Source organism: Mobula hypostoma, chromosome 1 (assembly GCF_963921235.1).
Source record: "Mobula hypostoma chromosome 1, sMobHyp1.1, whole genome shotgun sequence".
NCBI classification, from domain to species: Eukaryota; Metazoa; Chordata; class Chondrichthyes; order Myliobatiformes; family Myliobatidae; genus Mobula; species Mobula hypostoma.
The window spans coordinates 79,471,856-79,499,093 of record NC_086097.1 but is presented as its reverse complement, the minus strand read 5'-3'; the positions used below and the strand labels follow the sequence as shown (position 1 = coordinate 79,499,093).

General features: G+C 39.3%; 1 protein-coding gene and 1 long non-coding RNA gene across 13 annotated transcripts in view; one reads left to right on the top strand and one right to left on the bottom strand.

The window, feature by feature from the left end:
• The window catches only part of LOC134348279 (gephyrin), a 684,809-nt gene that overhangs the window by 650,226 nt on the left and 7,345 nt on the right, over positions 1-27,238 (top strand). For 5 of the 9 annotated variants that reach the window (XM_063051467.1, XM_063051417.1, XM_063051452.1 and 2 more), the window contains 4 exons: positions 3,036-3,109; positions 16,690-16,754; positions 18,021-18,059; positions 23,843-23,946. In XM_063051467.1, coding sequence (XP_062907537.1) covers positions 3,036-3,109; positions 16,690-16,754; positions 18,021-18,059; positions 23,843-23,946 — 282 coding nt within the window. The remainder of the gene's footprint in view (positions 1-3,035; positions 3,110-16,689; positions 16,755-18,020; positions 18,060-23,842; positions 23,947-27,238) is intronic. The other 4 variants (XM_063051486.1, XM_063051436.1, XM_063051477.1 and 1 more) reach the window with 1 other exon arrangement.
• LOC134348352 (uncharacterized) overlaps positions 23,854-27,238 on the bottom strand; it is a 37,758-nt gene continuing 34,373 nt past the window's right edge. For all 4 annotated transcript variants that reach the window (XR_010018401.1, XR_010018400.1, XR_010018403.1 and 1 more), the window contains one exon: positions 23,854-23,988. This is a non-coding gene — a long non-coding RNA (uncharacterized LOC134348352). The remainder of the gene's footprint in view (positions 23,989-27,238) is intronic.

Below are 27,238 nucleotides of genomic sequence, written 5' to 3'. Positions count from 1 at the left end.
TTAGGTCAAATACTATCTTGATACTCACTTCACCCACAGATCCATCCATTCCATCTATGTTTAAGCTGGAGGTGTAAATAATATCTGGAGGCACAATCTATGCAGGTTATTGGTGGGAAGAATCACCCAACTAAGACCAACCTCTTCATTGTTCCCTTCTTTTGGAAAGTTTCTCTCCCAAGTCATGTTTTGAATTTAGTATTCAATCCTAAAATGACTAAGTAGAATAATCTAACAGTACCTTTATGATTTTTTTACAGTAACAATTTCCCTTTGAAGAGTTTTACAGTAGCTTTCATTAATTTATTTTTGTTCATATGACCAGAAGCTGTATTCTGACTCTGCTGAAAGTGTATGATTGCAGGATTAGTGATAAATCCCCAGTAATTTGGATCCTAGAATATACTTAGCCACATGCTATGTTGCTGCTCGGTGCCATATGGAGGAGTGACAGAACCAGACTGGAACTTTACTTAACAAGCTAAAATAAGCTAAGCATCTATCTATAATTAAATGGAAACAAATGAAGCTTAAAGGAATTTGAAAAGCAGCAGATGATGCACTATTACGTGGAAATCTGATAAGCATTGCTAGAGGTGATTATTTGACCTTTGTCACCAAACTCTGGTGAAATAAATGCTAAAAGTCACAAGTTGGGTAGGTGGGGATATGGTTTTGCTACTGACCTGGATTCTGCTATTAAAGTGATACTGTGCATCCTGCAATATTACCTTTGCTATTCTGAAAAAAAGGACTGTCTCCTTTTATGATAAGCAACTGAAACTGCAGGCTCAGGAATTTGAAACAAAAACAAATGCTGGAGCAACTCAGCCAGTCAAGCTGCTTCTCTGAAAAGAGAAATCAGTTAATGTTTCAGGTCAGTGAACTTTCCCCAAAACCTTTAAGGGTCTGGAAGTTTCGAGGAAGGTCTTTGACCCAAAATGTTAACTGGTTAACTAAACCGCTCCTCTCGCCACATTACCCCTCACTTACAGTAGTTTTCAGTCCCAAAGAAATCTATGCAACACAGTGCAGCTCAGAGCTCCTGCCGCACAGTACTCAAGACTTGGGTTTAATCCTGACTTCGGGGGCTCTGTGTGGAATTTGTATGTTCTTGCTGTGACCAGGTGGGTTTCCACCAGGTGCCCTGGGTTGGTTATGTACGGGTTATTTGGATATGGAAGGAAACAGAACCCGCTGGAAGTTAGGTTAATTGGCTGCTGTGAATTCCTCCTAATAATGTAGGATAGGGGTTGATGGAGGGCCTCTTGCTTAATGGTATTGGTCCATGGCATAAAAAAGGTTGTGAACCCCTGGTGTAGGAGAATGATAGAGTCAGAAGAGCTGATGGAAATGTAGAGAGAATAAAGGATTAATGTCATGTTAGTGTAAAATGATGCTTGTTGATCAACATGGAATCAGTGGACTGTTTCTGTGTTGTATGACTGACATTTAAACTTTCTCTTCTGCAACACTGCACAATCTAATCCTTGCTTCAGTTCATCTGATTTCAAATTCCCAAGGCCGGACTATTTCAATGCACTCCTGACAGTCCTTCTATGCTCCATAAATGCAAATTCAAGTGAACTTTGACCAATGTCAAATTTCCACTTGCTAACAACTCATTAGATGTGGCCCTTCAATTATTCCTCTACTTGCTTACAAATTCCCAGGCATCAAGTTCTGAAATTATTTCCTAAACCACTACTTTCTAACTCTCTTCCATTAAGATGCTCTTAAAACTTAGTTCTTTAATTCAAATCATTTGGAACCTCAATGTTAACTTTGGTTTTTTTAGCTCTTCAGTTACAGGGTTTTGCTGTATTAAGGATATATACAAGTGATAGTTGCTGTAATAAAGCAAAAGAAATTCAAATGTTAGAATTAAAATAGAATGCTGGAAGTACTCAGCAGTTTAGGTAGCATCTGTAAATTATCTGTTGTCATGATAGATAACATGATGCAACTTCCACAAAACCAAGGTAGTCAGATTGATTCCAGTGATAAGTTATGCCTCTGAGCTCTAGAAGAGATTTGTCTGGAAAAGAACTAAATTGGTAACATTTGGCAGATTTACATCTAGACATTCAGTCAAAAGATAGTTCACCTTATTCAGCTGAAAATTTCCAGTTGCCTTGTAATGAAAACGAATGCACAATCACCTAGACAAATGTTAACAATATCATTGCAAGTTCAATACAATTTATGTTATGCCAGATGATCACAGAAAGTAACCAATACCCTATTTGGAAATGGGCATGCTTTAACTTGGTCATCATTCACAGGTGTGCTACGCTAATACTGATTATTACCCTTAAAGAAATCACAATGCAGTTACTGAAAGTCTCTCATGCAAATGGTTTTCACACAAGTTTCCAAAGGAGACCAAGGCTCACCACAAACTGCAATCTGCATCTTTACACAAATTATATATTTTACCTATTGTTAAGGCAATTATTTCCACATTTCCACGCAATTGCTGAACGATGGAAAGATTTTGTGTCATTTTATCAAAGTACTATTATTTACAAATTCATCTAGGGATGCATGGAAGTAAAATTGAAGCAAAACACCAAGTGGCAATATTTAAGTAAGAAGGCTTGAATCAATCGACAAAAGGTTTATTCTCCTCCCTCCCAAGAATATTTTGGTCCTTCAACCATTTAGTATTTGCTTTTCCTAGTACCCACTCCAGAGTACATTTTCAGTTGAGATATTATACACATGATAAATTTAAAAATTGGGAGGTCCAAGTATGTTTATGCTATACAGAGCTAAGTAAGGATTAGTTATTTAAAGTCATCTATTTGAAATCAAGTGATGAAAATACTTAGTTCTGCTTTAAGATATGTTCACAACAACGTCTTTTATCTTTTACTTTGTACAAACACGAGATGCCATAGTACCTTCTCAGCAATATGAAGTGTTGGTAGATAAACTGTCAAGTGCCTTTATATTATGATGGGTTGTGTTAGCTTCACAATGTTATCAACTAAATCATGCAAACTTTTTCCTCTTATTACTATTACTGACAGGATTACTTAAAGCAAGTATTGGACATTGACCTGCATGCCCAGATACATTTTGGCAGAGTTTTCATGAAACCTGGGTGAGTGTCAACAAAGTACAAAGAAAGTTATATTTGGTCCATACAGTGTAAAGATCTATTCACTTGTTATTGCTAATTGATTTCTATTTGCATGGTGAAGTCGCATCGACCAACATGGTGGTTATAAAGTGAAAATTCAACTTAAGTACCATATAGATTGACAATTAGCTGAACTGTTATTATTGTACTGAGAAGTGGAAAATAGAAATAGTGAGAGCAAAAGGATGGTTTAGAAGCTTGCTTTTCCCCTTCAGGCATGGGGAGATCAATTGCTGTATTTGACCATACAGCCCAAGAAGTCCTTGTACAAAACAGATGCTTTTCCTTAGGCAGTAACTGGAAAAGATTCCAGGCAATTGATTTTGAACTTTTTAGCATCAATGCTGAAAAGCTTCAAGCAACACAGGTGGCCAATTGCCATATGAGTTAGATGCGCAATATTTCAATTAACGAAGTGGTAGATAGTTGAATCACAAGATTATAAACAAATAAACCTATTTGCATTTGGCTACTTCATTTTATCCTTAGAGATAAAGCTTCCTTAATTGCAGCACTCTTAAATGAGTGTGTGATTCTGAACACTTTTCCATCTGTTAATCACTCTGTAAAATGGACTGTTTCCAACCTATTTCAAAAACTGATTTTGTTAGGCTACAGTGTCCATGTTGCTATATTCTAAGATTTTCCACAGTTTTCTTTATTTTGTACATGTCTATAAAGAGATATTTTAAACATTGTTTCAAAACTAAAATTCCTATTTTTTTTTACATGTGCTTGCTTATCAACACAATTCAGAAATCAATATGATCCAGCATATTAATTTCTGGCAAGCTGGTACAGCATAGATTAACTGACTGTCATGGTCCGCATCGGGGTCCCTTTAAATTTACCTTGTTTATGTTACGATCCAGACCTTTGATTCCCTGTTTTCCCGTGTCCCTCGACTTTGGTGATTAGAGGCAATTAACACTCGGCTGAACCGGTAGTTTATAGTCTCTGGCTTTCAGCCATTCGGCGCAGGAGCGTCTGCAAAGTTATCCAAGGTATGGTGTGCTGATGTCATCTGCCGGAGCAAACCTAGTCTCTGCCGAAGTGAGTGCCAGTAATTCGCCTCTCCTCACTGGAGCAACCCTGTCCAGTTACCTCGCCAAAGCAAGCCTGCAAGGTTTCCTCACCAAGGTGGGTCCGTCAGTTAACCCGCCAGAGGTTATCAAGAGCCGCTGTCTACTGTTCCCGGGCCGAGTTGAGAGCTCACCACTACCCGGAGGCTCCAAGTCAAGTCCTGGCCCTGGCGGCATTCAAGCACCAAGTCAAGTCCTGGCCCTGGCGGCATTCTAGCACCAAGTCAAGTCCTGGCCCTGGCGGCTTCCCAGTTCTGAGTCAAGTCCTGGCCCTGGCGGTCTGTGATTCCTGTCCTACCCCCTTGTCTGAATCCCTTCTCTGCCCCTCTCGCCTCTAGCCCTCGTCTGTAGCCCTGCCTGCACTCGGTCTAGTTCCATCGCCGGAGCTAGATAGGTGCTGTCTGGTGTTCATTCGTGTTGGTCTTGTCTTATCTTGTCCTCACCTCAGTGGGGTAAGTCAGGCCGTCTTGCTGTTGCCTCGTGGGGGGTCATGTTCTGTCTTGTCTTGTCCTTGCCTCTGTGGGGTAAGTCAGGCCGTCTTGCCATTGCTCCGCGGAGGGTCATGAGTCCCGGCCCTATGTCCTGTACCCAAGGAGGGGTCCCGACTTTCTGTGTATGTGTCCATGGTTCCATGTACCTGCTCTCCCGAGACCGAGGCTCTGTGTTCCTATGTTCTTCCTCTCCCTAGCCCATGTCATGTCCTTGCCTGGTTCTGGGGTCCGAGCCCCAGGCAAGACCCAGGTACTGGGTCCTTGCCCAGTCTCTGGCTCGGAGTCCATACCCTAGCCTCTTCATGTCTCCTCTAGTCCTGGGAGCCGATTCCGAGTCCTAGCCCAGACCCTTGGTCCCAGCCTAGTCGTAGTCCTCAGTCCTTGTCCAGTTCGCTACTCCTGCTCCTGCCTAGCTCTCCTGATATCGAACAATAAACTAAATTTAATTAACCTCACAAGATGTGTCTTGCATTTGGGTCCACCCTTGCTCCCAATGCCCCACCATTGTGACACTGACAGGAAACACTTCTATAAACTCTGTGTCCATCTCCCAAGTAAATACAGATGCAAAAACATTCATTTAAGATTTCCCCACCTCTTTTGGCTCCTTTATAGATGACCATTCTCATTTCCCAGAGGATTAATTTTATTCCTTGATATCCTTTTGCTTTTAATATATTTGTAGAAGCTATTGGGATTCTCCTTCACAGTGTCTGCTCTAGCAACCTCATGCCTTCTTTTAGCCCTCCTGATTTCCTTCCTTACTGTTCTCTCTCATTTCTTAAGTACCTCACTTGCTCCTTCCTGCCTATACCTGTTATGCACCTCCTTTTTCTTAATCAGGCCTCAATATACCTCAAAGACCAAAGTTCTCTAAATCTGCTATCATTGTCTTTTTGTCTGACAGGAACATACTAACTCTGTACTCTCAAAGTTACACTTTTGAAGGCCTCCCATTTACCAGAAAACAACCGGTCCCAATCCACACTTGCCAGATCCTTTCTGATATCATCAAAAATGGCCTTTCTCCAATTTAGAAACTCAATCCGAGGACCAGACCTATCCTTCTCCATAATTATCTTGAAACTAATGACATTATGATCATTAGCATGGTCATCTCTTACTTATTCCTCAGTTCCACCCAGTAGACAAACTCTTCAGTCTGTCCTGTCTGAGTACTGCCGTAACATTTTCCCTCCTGCTCTGTTATGTCTAAAAACAACGGAACCCTGGACCATTAAGCTGCCAGTTCTCCCCCTCCTGCAACCACGTCTCACCAATGGCTACAATGTCATAATTCCACATGTTGATCTATGTCCTATACTTGTCTGCCTTTCCTTTAATACTCCTGCAGTGAAATATACACAACTCAGAACATTAGTCCCACCATGCCCAACCTTTCGATTCCTGACTTTGTCCATAGCTTAACAACATCTTTCTCCATAATGACCCTACTAATTGCTCAGATACTCTGGTTCTCATCCTTCCACCATCCCCCCACAACTCTAGTTTAAAAATCAGCCTCCCCCCACCCCCATGCAGCACTAGCAAATCTGCCGTACAGAAGAAAGAAAGAAGAAATAATTAAATTAAAAAATCTACCTATAGCCTCCAACTCTCCTCACTGATGCCACTATAGGCCAAAGCTTGAACTTTCCATTCTAACACTGGCCCACTCACACAATGGCCGCTCCCATATTGGCCACTCCTCTAACATCTTTTTATTTGCCCTTGCCAAATGCCTAACATCAGGAGCTGTGGTGCGCAGAATATCGCTACTGTCCCCACTTGCTTCTTTTGAACTCTCTCTCCCGGTATGCACACTTCAATATCTTCTCGGGATCTGTGTAGAATGTCCCAACTGCCTCCATTCACTTATATTGAATTCTCTCTCTTACTGCACACACTCCAATGTCCCCTCAGAAGCAATGGCACGCAAAATGTCCTAACTGGGCTGCTTGCTTTTTTTGAATTCTCTCTCCTGATACACAATCCAGCATCCACTTGGGAACAATGGCACATAGAATGTCTCAACAGCCTCCGCCCTCTTCTTTTGAATTCTCTCCCTCGCTACACAATCCAAAATCTCCTTGGGATTTGTGGCATGCACTCTACATAAAAAACTTGTCTCTCATGACACCTTTAAACTTCTTCACTCTAACCTGGTGTTTGACATTTCTACCCTGGAAAACAGATTCTAACTATCTATATCTCAATTTAGAAATCTCTCAGTTCTCTCCTCAGCCCCCAGCACTAAAGAGAACAACCCAAGTTTGTCTATCCTGTCCTTATGGCTAATATCCTCTATTCCAAGCAGCATTCTGAAAACAACTTATGCACCTTTTCCAGTTGCCACCTCCTTCCTATAATTGAGCGACAAGAACAGTACACTGTATTCCAAGTGTGGGTTTATGGCTGCAGCATGACTTCCTCTTAATAATCAACTTCCCCACCGATGAAGGCAAGCATTCCATACACCTTTAGCTTACATATCCATGATTCACTTGCATAACCACTTTCAGTGAACCATGGACTTGTACCCCTAAGATCTCTTTGTACCTCGTGCTATTAAGGGGCCTACCATTAATTTCATACTCTCTCCTTTCATTTGACATCCCAAAGTGCAACACACTTGCCTGGATAAAACTCCAAGTATTACCTTTCCACCCATGCTTGTAACTGATCTACACTATCTACAACTCTAATCTTGGTGTCATTTAAAAATATGCAAATCTTTTCATCTACATTTTCATCCAAGCCATTGATGTATATCCGAGTTCCCAGCTCCATTCATTGTGGAATACCACTCGTCATTGATCTCCAATCATAATAACAGTCTTCCACTCCTTTGTCTTTTGTGGGCAAGCCAGTTCCAAATCTAAACTTGCAATTTACCCTAGATTCCATACATATATGTTCTGAATCAACCTACCATAAGGGACTTTGACAGATGCCTTACTAAAGTCCATGTAGGCAGCATCCACTTTCTCACTCTTCCTGCCAAAGGGTCTTGGCCGGAAATGTCAAATGTACTTTTTTTCATAGATACTGCCTGGCTTGCTGAGTTCCTCCAATATTTTGTGTGTGTGGCTTGGATTTCCAGCATCTGCAGATTTTCTCTTGTTTGTGACTTTCTCACCCATGTCATCTTCAGAAAACTCAAGTGTATAAGACATGCCTTCCTTTGTAGAAAGTCATGATGACTGTCCCTAAGCAAATCATGCATTTGCAAATGTTCATAGATCCTGTACCTCAGTATCTTTTCCAGTAGCTTTCTTACCATTGCTGTAAGGCTCATTAGCATAGATTATCCCTATTTTTCTTCTTGAGCAAAGGCACAACATTTACTACTCTCCAGTCTTCTCGCACTTCACCTGTTGCTAGTGAGGATGGAAGAGTCCCTGTCAAAGTCTTAGCAATCTCTCACTTACTGCTTTCAATATGCTGGGATATGCCATCAGGCCCCAAGGATGTAATCATAATGCTTTTGCAAAGACCCAGCACACCCTCCTCCTTAATCTCAAGGGCCTGCCCCATTTCTCCTCTCTAAATACAACATGAAGTACTCAGTTAGTACCTCAGGCACTTGCTCTGACTCCAGACACAAATTTCCTTCTTTATCTTTGAGGGGACCCACCCTATCATTAGTTGTCCCCTTAAAACAAGTCTAATCTGCCTTGAGATTATCCTTGACCCTGCTCTCCAATAAGATTTCATGGCGCCTTTTGGCATTCCTAATCTCCTGCTTGGGCACTTTCCTGCTGCTTTAATATTCCAGAAGGACCCAGTCTGATTTTAGCTTCCTAAACCTGAAGCTTGTTTCCTTTTCCTTCCGAATTAAATTTTGGATCTCCCAAGTCACCCAAGGTCCCCTTATCTTTCCATCCTTGTTGTTACTCCATAATAGAAAATGCCTATCCTGAACTCTGGTCAGTTAGTCCTTAAACTCCCACATGTCAGGTGTGGCCTTGTCCAACAGCAGCTGCTCCTAATCAATGCCATTTAGCTCCTTTCATATCCTGCCACATTTCTTCTCCCCCAGTTTAGTACCTTCTTGCAAGATCCAATGTTATCCTTTTTCAACTATCTTAGAACAATAAGTTATGGTCACTCTTCCCAAAATGTTCACCCGTTATTAGATCTGTTACCCTGCCTGGCTCATTTCCCAAAACCAGGTCCAGTACGTTTTCTGCTAAAATTGGACTCTCCACATTATTGTTTCAAGAACCTCTATTGAATTCACTAAAGAAATGCTGCCCCATCTGAGCTTCTTGTATTAACAAAGTTTTAATGAATGCTGGAGGTTTAAGTCCCCCACTACAACAACCTTGTTGTTTCGCACCTTTCTATAATTTATCCGCATATCTGTTCCTCCACCTCTCTGTGCTACTGAGAAGCCTATAGTGTAACCTCATCAGTGTAATTGCAGCTATCCTGTTTCTGAGGTCCATCCAAATTTCCTCTGTGGATGAGCCTTCCATTACGTCCACTGGGTGCCTCTGTGATATTCTCCATTCAGTAGTGCAATACTTTCACTTCTTTTACCCCTGCCCCATCACATCTAAAAGAGCGAAACCCAGAAACATTGAGTTGCTAGTCCTTTCTCACACATATCCAGGTGTTTAATGGCAACAACATTATAATTCCATGTACTGATCAAGGCTGTAAAATTCATCCTCCTTACCCATAATACTCATAGTGTTAAAATAAACTCATTTTAGCCCATCAGACTCACCATGTTTATCAGCCTGTCTCTCTTGCTGTCCTTTATGTCAGTCTTATTGGTCATATCATCTTTCTTGTCCTCAGCCCCACCACCTGTTACCCTGCTGTCGTGGTTGCCATCCACTGTCTTTGTCCTATCGGTCCCACCTGCCATGGAAGAGCCTAGTAATTCATAAATTGTAAGCACTCCTTCCTACAGCTGCTCCTTTAGCCGCATACTGAACTGCACGATGTATCTATTTCTCACTTCACTAGCATGTGGCACAGGTAGTAATCCTGAGACTGAAACTCTGGAGGTCATATGCTGCATAATCTTTTAGGAAAAAAACAGAAAATTGTAGGCCAGAGAGGCTGACATCAGTTGTGGGAAAGTTATTGGAAGGTATTCTAAGGGACTAGATATATAAGTATTTGGATAGACATGGACTGATTAAGGATAGTCAGTGTGGCTACATGCATCATAGGTCATGTCTAATTAATCTTTATCAAGGAAGTTGCCAGGAAAATAGATGGAGGCAAGGCAATGAATCTTGTCTACATGGACTTTTGTAAGGCATTTGATCAGGTCCCACATGGGAGGCTGGTCAAGAAGGTTCAATCTATGGCATACAGGATGAGGTAGTAAATTGGATTAGACTTTGGCTTTCTGTGAGAAGCCAGAGAGTGGTAGCAGAGGGTTGCCTCTCTGACTGTGACTAGTGGTGTGCTGCAGGGATTTGTACTGGGTCCGTTGTTGGTTGTCATCTATATCAATGATCTGGATGATAGTGTGGTTAACTAGATTAGCAAATTTACAGATGACACCAAAACTGGAGGTGTAGTGGACAGTGAGGAAGGCAATCATGGTTTGGAGAGGGATCTGCATCAGCTGGAAAAATATGCTGAAAACGGCAGATGAAATTTAATGCAGACAAGTGCAAGGTTTTGCACTTCGGTAGGACTTTCCAGGGTAAACAGTAGGGCATTGAGGAGTGTGATGGAACAAAGGGATCTGGGAATACAGGTCCATAATTCATTGAAAGTGGTATCACAGGTAGATAGGCTCATAAAGAAAGCTTATGGCAATTGGCCTTCATAAATCAATGTATTAAGTACAGGAGATGTGATATGTTGAAATTATATAAGACGTTGATGAGGCCTAATTTGAAGTATTATGTGCAGTTTTCATCACCTATCTACAGTAAGATTGAAGGAGTACAGAGAAAATTTATGAAGATGTTGCCAGGTCTGGAGGACCCGAGTTATAAGGAAAGATTGAATATGAAAGATTGTATTCCTTGGAGTGTGAAAGATTGAGAGGAGATTTGATAGAGGTACATAAATTTATGAGGGTTATAGATAGGGTAAATGCAAGCAGGTTTTTTCCAGTGAGATTGGGTGGGACTACGTTCAGAGGTCATGGGTTAAGGGTGAAAGGTGAGAAGTTTAAGAGGAACATGAGGGGAAACTTCTTCACTCAGAGGGTCGTGAGAGTGTGGAATGAGCTGCCAACACAAGTGGTGCATGCGAGTTTGATTTCAATATTTAAGAGAAGTTTGGATAGGTACATAGAAAGTAGGGCATGGAGGGCTATGGTCCCAGTGCAAGTTGATGGGAGTAGACATCTTAAGTTGTTTTGCCGTGGACTAGATTGGCCAAAGGGCCTGTTTCTGTGCTGTACTTCTATATGACTCTATGTCATGTTTTTTTAAAGCTTTCTACCTAGCTCCCTAAAATTATTTTGCAGGACCTCATTCCTTCCCTACTTTGCCTCAGAGCTAGGCACGGTGCTACTTAACTGGACACTGGTGCTGGCCTCTGAAAGGTCATCTCCCTAACTGCATCCAAAGGATTATATCTATTAGCGAGAGAATGACCACAGAGCAACCCTGCTCTGTTTGACTAATCCCCTTTCTTCTCCTGGTGGTCACCTTTCTACCTGTAACCTGCACCTGAGATATGAGCACCTCACTGAATTCTCTTCTATGATATCCTCAGAATTCCAGATGACTCTTGAGTACATCCAATTCCAACCTTAGTTCCTTCATCTACTCTGTCAGGAGATGCAACAGGATGCACTTCCCACAGATGTAGTCAACATTGAGACATGACTTCTCACATCTTGCACGAGAAACATTCTATTGCCCTGAATGCCATTTTTTTCTACACTGTCAAAGGTCACAGATTACAGGAAAATAAAAACCTTGCCAGATTCTTGTCTGCTGCTCACCTGTGCCTCCTTGCAGAAGCCTCTCTAGTTAAAGCCTCAGCCCTCCAATCCTAAACGGCTTCATTCTCACAATGGCCACTCCAATTAACACTTTCTTCAATCAATCAGGAAAAATGTTTTAGAAGTTGTTGGTTCCTCCTCTCTGCTGCTCTGGCTCCTATAACTGGGGGAGTACTCTGGCAGTGACATATTCAGTGCAATGATCTTGTAATTTCATATGATACTTTGCCTCCCAATAAGTGCACCTCTTGAAGTACATTTTAATACCCATCTCTACAGTTAGTAATATCAGGAAGGATCCCATTCACCCTGCTCATGGACTGTTTGTCACTCTTCCATTAAGGAGGAGGCTACTTATCATCCACATCAAAAACAGTTACTTTTCCCAAGCAGTAAGGCTGATCAACACCTCTACCCACTAGCCTACCCCTCCAGACCCCCAGCCACCACTACTTTATTATTTCCTGTCAGTCACCTTATGTACAGACACTCCTATATCTAGCGTCACTTTATGGATATACAATCAATGTACAAACGTATGTATAGTATATAAACTGTCTTATGTGTTTATATTTTTGTAGTTATTACTGTTATTGCATTCTTTATCTTTTGTGTTTTTTTGTGTTGCAGTGGATCTGCAGTAACAATTATTTCATTCTCCTTTACACTTGTGAACAGGAAATAACATTAAAGAATCGTGAATCTTGAAAAGCAAAGCAATTTAAACTCAGTGCATTGACGTTCTAACCAATGAGAAGCACCAGTAAAAGGCATTAATCTCTTGAGGCTGAACTTGGTAAAACAAATTCTGCACCAGTTGATTAGCACAAAATACACAAAAATCTTAAATACCCCTTTGCAAATGGGAACTTACTCTTCCCTAATAACATGCAATTTTGTTTCCCAGATCTTGAAAACTCCTTTGAATTGCAAGGATTTTTAAAAGTTTTGATATTTTAACTGATCTTGCATCTTATTGTCTACCTGCATTGCATTTTTTCTGTAGCTGTCACACTTTATTTTGTATTGTGTTTTTGTTTTTGAAGAAAAAGATAAACTTTGTTTGTCATATGTACATTGAAACATGCAGTGAAATGCGTCATTTGCATCGAATCAAATAGTGAGCATTGTGCTGGGCAGCCCACAAGTGTCACCATGTTTCCAGCACCAACATAGCATGTATTAACTCAACACACTATGTAACAATAGACAATAGACAATAGGTGCAGGAGTAGGCCATTCAGCCCTTCGAACCAGCAGCACCATTCACTGTGATCATGGCTGATCATCTACAATCAGTACCCTTTTCCTGCCTTCTCCCCATATCCCTTCACTCCGCTATCTTTAAGAGTTCTAGCTAACTCTTTTTTGAAAGAATACAGAGAATTGGCCTCCACTGCCTTCTGAGGCGGAGCATTCCACAGAACCACAACCCTCTGTATGAAAAAGTTTTTCCTCAACTCCGTTCTAGATTATCTACCCCTTATTCTTAAACTGTGGCCTCCAGTTCTGGACACCCCCAACATCGGGAACATGTTTCCTGCCTCTGGCGTGTCCAATCCCTTAAAAATCTTATATGCTTCATTCAGCTCCTCCCTCATCCTTCTAAATTCCAGTGTCTACAACCCCAGTCGCTCCAATCTTTCAACATATGACAGTCCCTCCATCCCGGGAATTAACCTCGTGTACCTACGCTGCACTCCGTCAGTAGCTAGAATGTCCTTCCTCAAATTTGGAGACCAAAACTGTACACAATATTCCAGGTGTGGTCTCACCAGGGCCCTGTACAACTGCAGAAGGACCTCTTTGCTGCTATACTCAATTCCCCTTGTTATGAAGGCCAGCATGCCATTAGCTTTCTTCACTGCCTGCTGTACCTGCATGCTTACTTTCAGTGACTGATGAACAAGGACACCTAGATCTCGTTGTATTTCCCCTTTTCCTAACTTGACACCATTCAGATAGTAATCTGCCTTCCTGTTCTTGCTACCAAAGTGGATAACCTCACATTTATCCACATTAAACTGCATCTGCCATGCATCTGCCCACTCACCCAACCTGTCCAAGTCACCCTGCATTCTCATAACATCCTCCTCACATTTAATACTGCCACCCAGCATTGTGTCATCTGCAAATTTGCTAATGTTACTTTTAATCCCGTCATCTAAATCATTAACATATATTGTAAATAGCTGCGGTCCCAGCACCAAGCCTTGCGGTACCCCACTAGTCACTGCCTGCCATTCTGAAAAGGACCCATTAATCCCTACTCTTTGTTTCCTGTCTGCCAACCAATTTTCTATCCATGTCAGTACCCTACCCCCAATACCATTTGCTCTAATTTTGCACACTAACCTCCTATGTGGGACCTTATCAAAGTCTGGCTTTCCCATGTCCATTTTCATAGTTACATTCTCAAAAAGTTCCAGAAGATTAGTGAAGCATGATTTCCCCTTTGTAATCCATGCTAACTCGGACCTATCCTGCCACTGCTATCCAAATATGCCACTATTACATCTTTTATAATTGATTCCAGCATCTTCCCCACCACTGATGTCAGACTAACTGGTCTATAATTGCCTGTTTTCTCTCTCCCTCCTTTTTTAAAAAGTGGGATAACATTAGCTACCCTCCAATCCGCTGGAACTGATCCTGAATCTATGGAACATTGGAAAATGATTACCAATGCGTCTACGATTTCTAGAGCCACCTCCTTAAGTACCCTGGGATGCAGACCATCAGGCCCTGGGGATTTATCAACCTTCAGTCCCATCAGTTTACCCAACACCATTTTGTGCCTGATGCGAATTTCCTTCAGTTCCTCTGTTACCCTAGGTCCTCTGGCCACTATTACATCTGGGAGATTGTTTGTGTCTTCCCTAGTGAAGACAGATCCAAAGTACCTGTTCAACTCATCTGCCATTTCCTTATTCCCCATAATAAAGGACTGAGGCCCTTTAACATCTGTCGGATGATGCTGAGGATGTTCTACATGTCTGTGGTGGCCAGTGCTATCATGTTTGCTGTTGTGTGCTGGGGCAGCAGACTGAGGGTAGCAGACACTAACAGAATCAAAAAACTCATTCGTAAGACCAGTGATGTTATGGGGATCGAACTGGACTGTCTGACGATGGTGTCTGAAAAGAGGATGCTGTCCAAGTTGCATGCCATCTTGGACAATGTCTCCCATCCACTACATAATGTACTGGTTGGACACAGGTGTACATTCAACCAGAGACTCATTCCACCGAGATGCAGCACTGAGCGTCATAGGAAGTCATTCCTGCCTGTGGCCATCAAACTTTACAACTCCTCCCTTGGAGGGTCAGACACTCTGAGCCAATAGGCTGGTCCTGGACTTATTTCCATCTGGCATAATTTACATATTATTATTTAATTATTTATGTTTTTATATTGCTTATTTATACTCTATTCTTGGTTGGTACAACTGTAATGAAACTCAATTTCCCTCGGGATTAATAAAGTATGTCTATCTATCTATCTATCTATCTAATTCCACCCATTTCTGTCTTCAAGGGCCCAACTTTGGTCTTAACTAATTTTTTCCTCTTCACATACCTAAAGAAGCTTTTACTATCATCCTTTATATTTTTGGCTAGCTTACCTTCGTACCTCATCTTCCCCCCGTCCCCCGTATTGCCTTTTTAGTTATCTTCTGTTGCTCCTTAAAAGTCTCCCAATCCTCTGGCTTCCCACTCATCCGATTTGATCTTTGTGAATAATATGCAAGACAACATTTTCACAATATCTCAGCACATATAACAACAATAAACCAATTCCAATTCCACAAAGAGGAACTCGTTTATACCATCAGCTTGAAGTTAATTCCTGGCATCATAAGTGACACATTAGCATTTCTGATGGTAACACCATTACAGAGAACCATATTTTTGAGGTTTTGATAAAATAACGTATATCACCTGTTAATGTCTAGATCAGGGGTTCCCAACCTGGGGTTCATGGACCCTTTAGTTAACGATAGTGGTCCATAGCCTAAAAAAAGGTTGAAAACTCCTGGTCTAGATCATTTCAGCTAACAAGCTCACTGCTTTGCTCTGTTTCTGAAATATATGGTTGCGGAAATCTAAAACTGTGTAAAATTTAGCTGTGATCTCTATAAAAAGTCAGTTTCTAAAATGTTACGGTTTCTGTTTCATTTATTGGAGAAATTTTACTGCTGTTTGAGGAAGTACAGATTTATATGATGTGTAATGCATTCAACAGAACAATTATGTATTCAGATACCACTTTGCAGGTACAGCAGAAACTTCGAGTCACTAGGCATTTGAGAAAGGTTGATAACAAGCTACTGCTTGTTTTACAAACAAATGAGAAATGATGGAGGAAAGCCATTTGATTCTTTGAACTGATAGAAACCAAAAGACTGCTGATCTGATGTGACAGAAAGGAAAGAGAACAGAAGTAAAATGGTTGATCTACAGTAGATGAGAAAAAGGTCGCTGCTCTTTTCAAAATAGCACTATTGCATTTGAAATGAACACTTACAATACAACCAATACAGATTATATAAAGTGTTAGGCTCTGTCAAGAAATTGTCAGGTGTGATTAAGAAGCCTAGCAGGACTTAATTGAATGCCTTTGGTCAGCTGTTCATCAGCAGTTCCTCTGGCAATGGGTTCAGTTAGGTTTTTGCACAGGTTTTAGAAATGAAGCGTGGAGCTCAGGGTAGCACAGCCCTAGATTGTAATTTCCTCTTGTTTCCTCAGTAGCATAATAAATGTTTCTATTAAACTTGTTTTGCTGGCTTCCTGACAAGTTCATTTACAGGAACACCAAAAAATCAATTCAAATGCAATGAATGATGCTTATCTACTAAACTCACTAGCAAAGCTAAAAGGGTTGTAGAAATAGAGGGAGAAATAGAAGTAATTAATTTTACTAGTTAATTTCAAGTACATTGAAATTCAAGAAATATATGTCTTTTTTAGTATGAAGATATCCTTACCTTTCATTCAAAACAGTATATTAAGATATACATTCCATTCTCCACAGCCTCCCAACAACTTTTGCAACTCTGGATATCGATGGTATCAGAAAAATCATCTTTGCACTGCCAGGTAATGGATCTGTTAATCTTTTAGCAGAGGACCCCATAATGTTAGGAATGTGACCAATTTAAAAACTACTGCTAGTTGGTTTGTCTTAAGGTAAGATGTTACTGCTGGTCTCTGTAAAGCCGTTGACATTTTCATTGAATATTCCTAGCCATCTAGGTATTTCATTTCCACTGATCAGTTTTGGGCAATTCCATGACTTCAAAAGATCAGCTGTATATATGTATCATTCATTGCATTTGAATTACATGCATTTTTCCTCCCATGAAACAGCTTCAGAAATCAAGAAACCTGTGCATCACTCTGTGTAAATGGTTAAAATGAATCTGTTTCTTGCTTAAGGGGTGTGGTTTCATTTCTACTAATAAATTGTTCTGGAATACTTGTGATGTAATTTGAAGTTCTGATTTGTTGCAAGTCCTCCAGTGACTGAGAGTTAGAGATCCTACACTGTGCTGACATTTTGGATCTGTACCAGTCTACAGTAAAGTGACAGCCTTGATTCACTCCTTAACCTCTTTTCTATTGAGGAGTATAGCCCAAAAAAATGATAAGAGCGCAACATACCAAGGCTTTTGAGGTTATCTATTTCATTTCACAAAATTGCAGTTTAATTTATATCATAATGGTCTGATTTGCATCATGCAAACCTATTGTCTCATCTCATTACAGTGACCATCATTTTTTAAGTTGTACTTACTGATTAGAGCTAATTGTTTTTAATTTTAAGACTAGGCCTTTAGATTCATAATTTTAATGGATAATGTCTGCAAGCAATGTTGGCTCAGAAATTTTAACTTGTATGTTCTTTTTAAACTTTGTCAACTAACTCCATTTGTTATTTCCAGCATATGTTCATGGATCAGTAGCCCTGTGCATTAACCAATGATTTTGGTTTTCTAGAAAACCTCCAACTAAATTGTGGGTAGCTATAACCTGAAATCACTACTTATAATTTGGACTTTAATGTTATGAGTAATTTGCTAAGTAATGGAGCAATGATACAGTATACTTTGACACTGGAATTGTTGGCAAAAAGTCACAACATAAATTGACCTATAACAGGAAATGAATGACAAGGCTGCAACTAAACAAAGCAGTGCTGCTGACAAAAATTATCCAAAGTCACTTAAGAGCATTAGCAGTGTCCCTGAAATTGACGGAGCTTTACGAGTCACCGCAAACTATTTATTGATTGATTGTAATATATATTGAATAGTTTATTTGAAAATAACATTCGTTTTCAACTTTTTTTTTACCGTTATGCAGCGGGTGCGGTAGAGGCTGATGGTGACATAGGATCTGAAGGTATATGGCATTACGTGATGGGTATTACAGTATCACAAACATTTTTTGTGACAAGAAATTACCACTAAATAAACTATTCAGTATATATTATAAGCCACTACTGAGACAAATAAATTGATTGAATTGTAGCATTTGATATTATGAGATCTTCCTTTTTCATCACCTAGCCTAGTCTTTTTTCAGTTCTGGTCTTCAGTTGTTTCCCCTACCCAATTTGCCCGGTGCTGTGCAATTGACTTCTAACCCTCTGCTTATTTTGCATTGTGTCATGCTTCGCAATATCAGTGTGAATTGATTTACAGTCCAAATTTTCAAACTTTTCTTTGGAAATTTGTATTCCTTCCATCTGTCAGTTTCCATTTGCTTCCATCTGAGTCTGGAAATTCACCATATACACGGTATCTCAGCTGCAAGTCTGACTCCAACTATTTTGTTGTAATAATGCCTGAATGCACAACATGACAGGGGCCAGTGGCGTTCTAAATGACAGTGGGCCAGTATTTGCTTGATAGTCTCCTGCCAGCTTTATTCCTGTTCTAAAGAGCAACACCAATTACTCTTACTATTTCCTATAGCAGATTTGTTGTATAGTTAGTGCTCTGTGGGGAATATGTCATAGCTGTACTATTGTTCAGTTTGGCCAATATTGTTCAAATGTCTTCAGCCTTTTAGGAATTGAGTTTTATTTGGTAATTGCTATTTATTACCCTGCAAACAAATAAACTAATTTGGTCTTTTTCTTTATCATAACAGTCTTATGTTTCTTGACTCATTTAACAATTTAAAAATGTACAGTTGGATTATGGTTGCTGTCAAAAATTAACTCCCCATCTCTGTCAGTTTTGGAGAAGAATCTCTCGGTGGAATCTAAGCGTTTAATCAAAGAATGTTTAGGAAAATGATTTGGCAGAGCCCCTTATGTCTCCTTGTACATAAACTACTGGATGACAACAAACTTGGCGGCTACCAAATTGGGCTCCTGCTAAGTCAATGAAATCTATATTATAAGTAACTAAATAAGGGTAAATAGGAGGAGGGTGGAATGCAGTTGACCTTTTACTTAGATTGGCTATCAATTGGAACCTGAATATTGGACATCAATTGGAACCTGAATCATAAACATAAGTATGAGAAAACAATTGCAAGGCAGGCATCCTTATATTTGGAATTGAGTAACCCAACTAACATTATGATAAAGTGAAACTGCAGTACAAGTTTTAAGCTGCAATGATTAATGTCCATAACTAGAAAGGAACAAATAAATTTTTTTCCTTTACTGTAACATTTAGTCAAAATGCAAGACTGTAATTTTAATTGAACTGAGTGCCCATCAATGAATTTACCTTATGTTACTCTATGAGTATAAATTGTTGTTCAAGCTTTGCAAGAAATAGTAATATATAAATGTGAATGTGGTGTGGCTCTGTAGATGTTTTGATAAAGATTTGGCCCTAATTTCTCTAATTGATTGAAGATATTGTAGAACAAGACATTGTATTGTAACATTTTGGTTAGTCGACATGCTGAACTTCCAGCATATAATAACAATTAATATTTTGCTGTATCTTCAAAGAAAATTGCAGAATTAATTGAATATCCACTTTCATACTGCAATTGTTTAATCATTTGCACCAAGTTAAAATGGCAACTTGTCTCCAGAACTTCATCAAAAGGGACCTGAGGAGTGCCGGATTAGTGAAAATGCCAAATTACAGAAGGATCACATTAAGCAATAGCTAACCCTCACTAATCCGGCACCATTGGGACCTGAGAAGTGCCGGATTAGTGAAAATGCCGAATTACAGAAGGATCACATTAAGCATAATCAGTGCCGGATTATCGAAGGAACCGGATTACAGGTAGTCAGATTAGTGGTCGACCTGTATTATCATAATTTAATGAAGTAACTGCATCAATTAATTCATCCCTGTAATAGTGTTACCGAAACCACATTGCTGCACTGTAATAAATTCTTAGGTCAATACTTGCTGGCCTTATTTATGAAACCCCAGATTCCTTGGGCTGCAGAAGTCTGGGGACTCCATGAGATTGGATGGCTCTCTTCCCCTGCCCCCAACCCCAGTTTGTTTGAATCCTGTGCAAGTTGCTACCCTGTTACAACATCGGTGCCAAGAAATAACAGAAAGCACACTGCATATGACTAAAGGATTTATATTTATGAATGATAACTTAACTAAAGGGTTAGTAAAGAAAAGAAAGAAAAAAGAAAAAAGGGCCCATTATAATTAAACAATCAAATGTGCAGTGTAGCTCAACTCTTCCAAAAGTCATATTCACTGATCCTCAGTCGACCTCCGCACCTTGCTGCATCAAATCACGGTCCCTCAACTAAGTCGAATCCTACGACCAGTTCTCTCCACCTCCTGCCGAACAGAGACCCCAGCTCACAGTGGTGTCAGGCACACAAAAAAAACCTGCTCCCTGATTGAATGGCTCACATTCCAAAGCATCTGTTATCTCTAACCATAACCCAAACAGTGCTCCTACAGAAAAACCATTACGTTAGCAGTGAAACCTTTACCAGGGCATTACATTTATAAAAATTACAGCAAATCCATTGGATAAAAATAAATTGAGTTGCAAATCTCCAAAACTAACGTATCAATTTTCCTCAACTCCATTGTTGCTTTGCACAAGCGGCATCTTGACCTCATTATTATTTTTAAAAACATGCTGAATTCACTGGACTAGATTAATCAAATAGCCATTGAATATTAAGTTAGTAATTATCAACATGTGTACTTTTTAAATTACCATGTAATTGTTAAATTGTCAGTGCCAAACTACCAGTATGAACAAAGAAGTAAACAATTTAATTTACATAAGTTTGTTTTCTTATGCAGGAAATGGTTCTTAGAAACCTCAATTTTTTTCCATATTATGTTACTTTTTCCACTAATCTCTTTATTGGTGTTTATTTCTATTCACTTTTACCTCCTCCTCATTCCTTTATTTTCATACCTTTAATTTCATTAGTAAAAGGATAGGTTCTGTGATTTACTGAGGTTCCAGATCATTATTCCCCTCATCACATCATAAATAATTTCCAGTTACAGAGCAAAATACTATTGTGATGCCGTGTCAGAAAACAAAGTTATTCCACCCCAGCAAGATTCAATCAATATAACCCTGAATGTCAGTATATAAAAAATGCCTTTCTTTTGCACTGGACAGTGGAGCCAGTGAGTGGAGGGAATGAAGGCGTTTTATTACCTCAAGGAGAGTATAATTCACAAGAGCTACCTCTCAAGATTCTGTATTAATATGAAAAATATGGGTGGCACATTGCATACCACTTGGCAGTCAATCGTTCTGAGATGTTTTCAAATTTCTGAGTTCTAGATGGTTAACATTCCCATTTGAGCTCTAATCTGGGAACGAATGAATATACAGCAGGCCTTTGGGAAACTAATTTTACCTCTTGACATTAAGAAACTTTATCTATTCCCACTATGTTCTAAATTAATTAAAGATCTGATTTTCTGAAGAAGCGCGATTCATCAAATTTTGTTTTAAACATGTATTTTTGAAAATCTTGGACAAAAGTAAGATGGTGTGTTATTAAAGATTAAAAAGTTTCCTTTCCTCTTGCAGATGAATTATATGATTTTAAGTTAAACAAAGCAGAAGGTCTATCTACCTGGTTCTTCAATTCATGATGCCATGAGGCAGTTAATGTTTATTATACTGGGAAGGAAGTATTAATCTTCACCTAATCTATCACTGAGGAGCATTTCCAGAGAGATGAAGTAAAAATTCATTAACAGCAGAATGTTGTTACCCTCCTATCTACTATGGTTGGTTATAGACCTATGATAACAGAGACAAAGATCATAATAGTTATGGAGAAGAAGCGAATTACAGCGCCATGGAGTCATATGGCACATGTTTTATGGAGCTGCCTTCTCATGGTCATTGAGCTTCCCAAGGTCTGGACACATTGGTCACAAATTAGGTTTTTTAATGAGCTATGAAAGTAGACGCTCTAATTCCATCACAAATTTTACTTTTATACTGATATCTTGAGAACAAATTGGATGCCAGTGCTCAAAGCCACCTCTTAAATTCAGAGGCAGCTTACAAGATTTGTGATTTATATTTCTGTCACCTTTAAGCTATTAAGTCAGCCTACTAAACAGTAAATCAACATATTAATTGAGAAAAGAGAAGAAGACAACATTTTGAAGGGAGAAACAGTAGGTTTCAAAGAATTGGAGATATCACATCAAAAATTTTAAAAATGAAATTGTAAATATTCTAAAAATCATACTCATTGTACTCATGGCACTTGGTAATATTGGATAGTCCATTTATTGTTCAAACTGTCTTACTCTGCTTGGAGACGAAGTGGATTTTATAACAAAAAAAAGCAATTGTTGTGTGAAGAAATCTTTCAAGTGAACATGTAGTGTTTAGTGCTTTGTGAAATAATTCAAGAATCAAAGAGAGCAGTAAGTGTGGCTTTTTAATGATAGTTATATGAATTACTAATTTTATTCAGCAAGTAAATTGAAATTGGAATTACCAGTATTAACAATTCAGCAATTACTCAACTCGGGATGCACTTCTCCTTGAATTGTGTCTGTCTGTAAATTGCTTGATAATTGTAACACATTGTTTTATGAATTTCTATTTACATCAATGATCTCAACCACTGGAATCATAAGATTTACTAGAAGATTAAATGAGTATTGATATAATGTTTTGTTCTGCACTAACATGCAGTTGGCCAATTGTAGCCTGAATATATCCATCTCATTTGGTTGAATAGTTAAATCATTATGTTAGCTAAATAGCAATTCTGAAACGTGCATGTATGAGAATCCAAACACAGTATTATGTTTAGCATATAATGACCTGTGTTGTATATTGAATGCTTTTTTTGATGTTGTGAACTTCAGTGTGGGTAGTGAAGCTTGAATAATAATTTGGACAATAAAGGCAAATTAGTCCAATTTTATTTGCAAAAAAATACTCTTCATAACTCACTTCCCACTGTGATGATTTCACAGTAATAGGTCTTTCATATTTGTGGAAAGCAAGCTTGTGGCATTCTATTGTTAGTGTGAAGCCCAAGAATTTCTTCTAGCTGCATTAATTATATCTAATTTGTGTAACTAGTTAACATAACAAAGAGCTGTTGCAAGGCAACAGATTTGTAAGGACGTGTCTTGCAATTGACAGGTACATTGAATACTCTATCATACATTCATCCAACCTCATTGTCTTACTTTTTTTTTAATCCACTTCAATGAGCTGCAAAAAAAACCCCAGAAATTATGGAGGCAGTTTTAACCCCAATTGAGGTTTTATTTGGATCCAAGCAACAACTCTTGAATTAACTCCAAATCTGCCACAGTTAAGTTCCAACCCATGCAGTTCTGCAGTTAAATTTTTTGAACTAATCTTTTTCATTATTAGCAAATAAAAATAAATTTGGAAATCATGTCATGCAGTTTGGAGTGGAATCATCTTAGCGTACTGTTGTTCTTCTTTTTGCCTGCAATGAATAACAAATCATTTATAGAGTTGGCTCAAGTAGTGAATGCTTCTTTTGCGATCACCACAGTAACTCAGTTGCCCATAAGAAAATTCAAGGAAGCAAAGAACACAGAATGATTCGCCCTCCAAGTGTGCATTTAATTGAATTTTGGAGTTGGAGCAATTGCCTGCTTGGTTCCAGGAATTATTCACATTGCATGCCACAGTTAATTGTTATTAACCTGGCTTTGTTATTTCATGGCAGTATGATTTCCTTGCAGGAAATCCAGTGTCAGCAGTTGTCACCTGCAATCTCTTTGTTATACCTGCACTGAGGAAAATGCAAGGAATCCTTGATCCTCGACCCACCATCATCAAAGCCAGGGTAAGTCAAATAAGTTTCCAATGGCTGAAGTCTCACTTCTACCTGGTAAGATATGAAAAATGTTCATTAGCTTGTGGTAGCATTTTTGGGTTTGGTTCTGATCTTTCAATGGTTGAAGATGAAGTTCAATATATTTTTAAATTATTTGGGAGTGAAGGTATTCAAGTCAACAAACTGTAAAAATTCCTTTAAAATATTATCAATTATTAATATATATAGTAATTTTTGCTGTTTATGTAAACGAATGGCGGTAGAGCTAGCAACAGAACATACTTTATTGAAGGGAGTAACTCTCAACAAAACCGCAGAATCTGATGCAAGAAAGCATCAAAGTCATACCACATGGTACACTCTTTTTTTAGAAGTACACTTTAATTTATACACTTACCCTTTTATTTTAAAAAGTGCTTACAAACCTTAACTATTTACAAACATGATATTATACAATTGGCTAACTATTTACATCCATATAGAGTTGTCAGTTTGAATAGTTATAAAGTCATTAATTACTTTTTTCTGTTCTTTCACCAAATTTCTCAGTACAACCTGTGCCTGAGATCTTAAAACATTAGTAATTCCAATGGATTATTTCTCTCGTTGGGCATCATAAATATCTGGAGTCATATCCAGTTCTGTAGTTGTTGCTTCTGTAGGTTTCTGGAAATTTTAGGCTAGCAAGCCTAACGTCAGTAGTGGGTAAATTATTGGAAGGTATCCTAAAGGATGGCTATCTAGTTATTTGGATAGACAGGTCCTGATTAGAAAAGTCAGCTTGGCTTTCATGACTAACCAATCTTCTAGAGGGTTTCAAGGAGGTAGCCAGGAAAGTCGATGAAGGAAAAGCCATGGATGTTATTTATATGGACTTTAGCAAAGCCTTTGACAAAGTCCACGTGAGAGGCTAGTCAAGAAGATTCAGTCACTAAACAATCAGGACGAGGTGGGTAAATTGGATTTGACATTGGTTTCGCGGGAGAAGCCAGAGAGTGGTAGTAAAGATTGCCTGTCTGACTGGCGCCACAGAGATTGGTATTGGATCCATTGTTTTTTGTCATCTACGTCAATGATCCAGATGATAATGTGGTAAACTGGATCTGCAAATTTGCAGATGACACCAAGATTGGGGAATAGTGGACAGCTATCCAACGAGGAGGACTATCAAAGCTCGCAGCAGGATCTGGACCAGCTGGGAAATGGGCTGAAAAATGGCAGATAGAATGTAATGCAGGCAAATGTGAGGTATTGTACTTTAAGAGGACAAACAGGGTAGGACTTGCACAGTGAATGGTAGAACATTGTGGAGTGTGGTCGAATTGAGAAATCTAGGAATACAGATCCATAATTCCTTGAAAGTGGTGGCACAGGTAGATAAGGTCGTAAAGCGAGCTTATGGCACGTTGGTCTTCATAAATCAAAGTATTAAGAACAGGAATTGTGATGTTATACTGAAGTATAAAAAACATTGGTGAGGCCTAATTTGGAGTATTGTGCGTAGTTCCGGCCCCCTACCCCAGGTAAGATATCAATTAAATTAAGAGTGCAGAGAAAATTTACAAGGATGTTGCCAGGACTTGAGTCCCTTGAGTTTAGGAGAATAAGGGGAGATTTGATCGAGGTATTGGTGTTGGGCACGTGGCCAAGTGGTTAAGACATTCATCTAGTGATCTCAAGGTAGCTAGTTCGAGCCTCAGCTGTGGCAGCGTGTTTGTGCCCTTGAGCAAGGCACTTAATCACACATTGCTCGAGTGTCTGTGCGAGGAGTGGCGCCCCACACAAACTTCCAACCTGCGCCTTGTAAGGCATGAAAATGCCCAATGCAGGCCTCTCATGGTCTGAGTTGACGTTTCCTCACCCTCCCTGATCGAGGTATATAAAATTATGAGGGTTATCGATAAAATACTGTAAGCGCAAGCAGTCTTTTTCCACTGAGGTTGGATGAGACTAGAATTAGAGGTTATAAGGGTGAAAGGTGAAATATTTAAGTGGAACCTGAGGGGGAGCTTCTTCACTCAGTAGGTGGATTGAGTGTGGAACGAGCTGCCGGTAGAACTGGTGGTTGCGGGTTCCATTTCAACATTTAGAGAAATTTGGATAAGTAAGTGGACAGGAAGGATATGGAGGGCTGTGGTCCAGATGTGGGTCAATAGGTTAGCCAGAATACAGTTCAGCCCTGACTAACCAGCCAAAAGACCTGTTTCTATGCTATAATGCTCTATGACTCTATAATAATCTTCATAAATTTGCATAGTTTTTTTAAAATTTCTATGTATCACCTATAAGCACTAAACTGTCCGCAATAAACTTAATAAGTGTTAATAAGCCTTATAAGTAGCTGCAGTATGTTAAATTTCGCGATGTATTAGCATATTACAGGAAAACATGAATATAGCTTTAACACTTCTTCTATGGTTGCTTTTTAGTTACTCCATTTTTATGCCTCCTCTTTCACATCACTTTACATCCTGACTCAGTGTAGAAACCCCTCTTCTCACTATCACTTTTAAAGTCACAAAACAATCATCTCTGATCTTTCCTTTCTGGATCAAATGCTAGGCTTTCAGTTGACTTGACTGTCTTGGTGCTCTCTGGTTACACAATACTGTGCTTACATTAGTAAAATTATGCTTGTAACAGTCTCTCAAAGAATTGTCAGAGCTTTTGAACTGCTTCTATACTGCAATGTGATTCTCCCTTAAAGCATCCCACACAGTCTGTGTTTGCATAGTCCATTCAACTTTTCTGTAAATTGCAAAAGTCTTGTAGATACTGAGCTGAAGTGTCTCAGCCCAATACATCGACTGTACTCTTTTCCATGGATGCTGCGTGGCCTACTGAGATCCTCCAGCATTTTGTGTGTGTTGCTTGGATTTCCAGCATCTGCAGATTTTCTCTTGTTTGTGATTAGATACACACACACACAGAGTCAGATGACAATAAACTTGAACTTGAACTTTTCTCCAGACCGTGTGTAATTTCAGTTTTTCTATCTGTATCACCTTTGCCAGACATGATCATTGCACTGTGGTATCTCATGCTGTACTTCTCACTTCCCACTTTTTATTTTCTGGCTCTTGAAATGACCTAGCTACTGTCCTGAGACTTATGTAAACTGGATTGATCACACAGTCTTTGTTGATTACAGACCCTCCCTCAAAAATGTTGCTTTTGAGGTGTGTGAATGGTCCTATTGTTCTGAAATGACTAAGTCACTGTCCAGCTGATGCCTTTGATTCAGCCAACTAATCATGACCGCAGACTTGGCACAGCATTTTCCCTCTGTCTAATTCTCTAA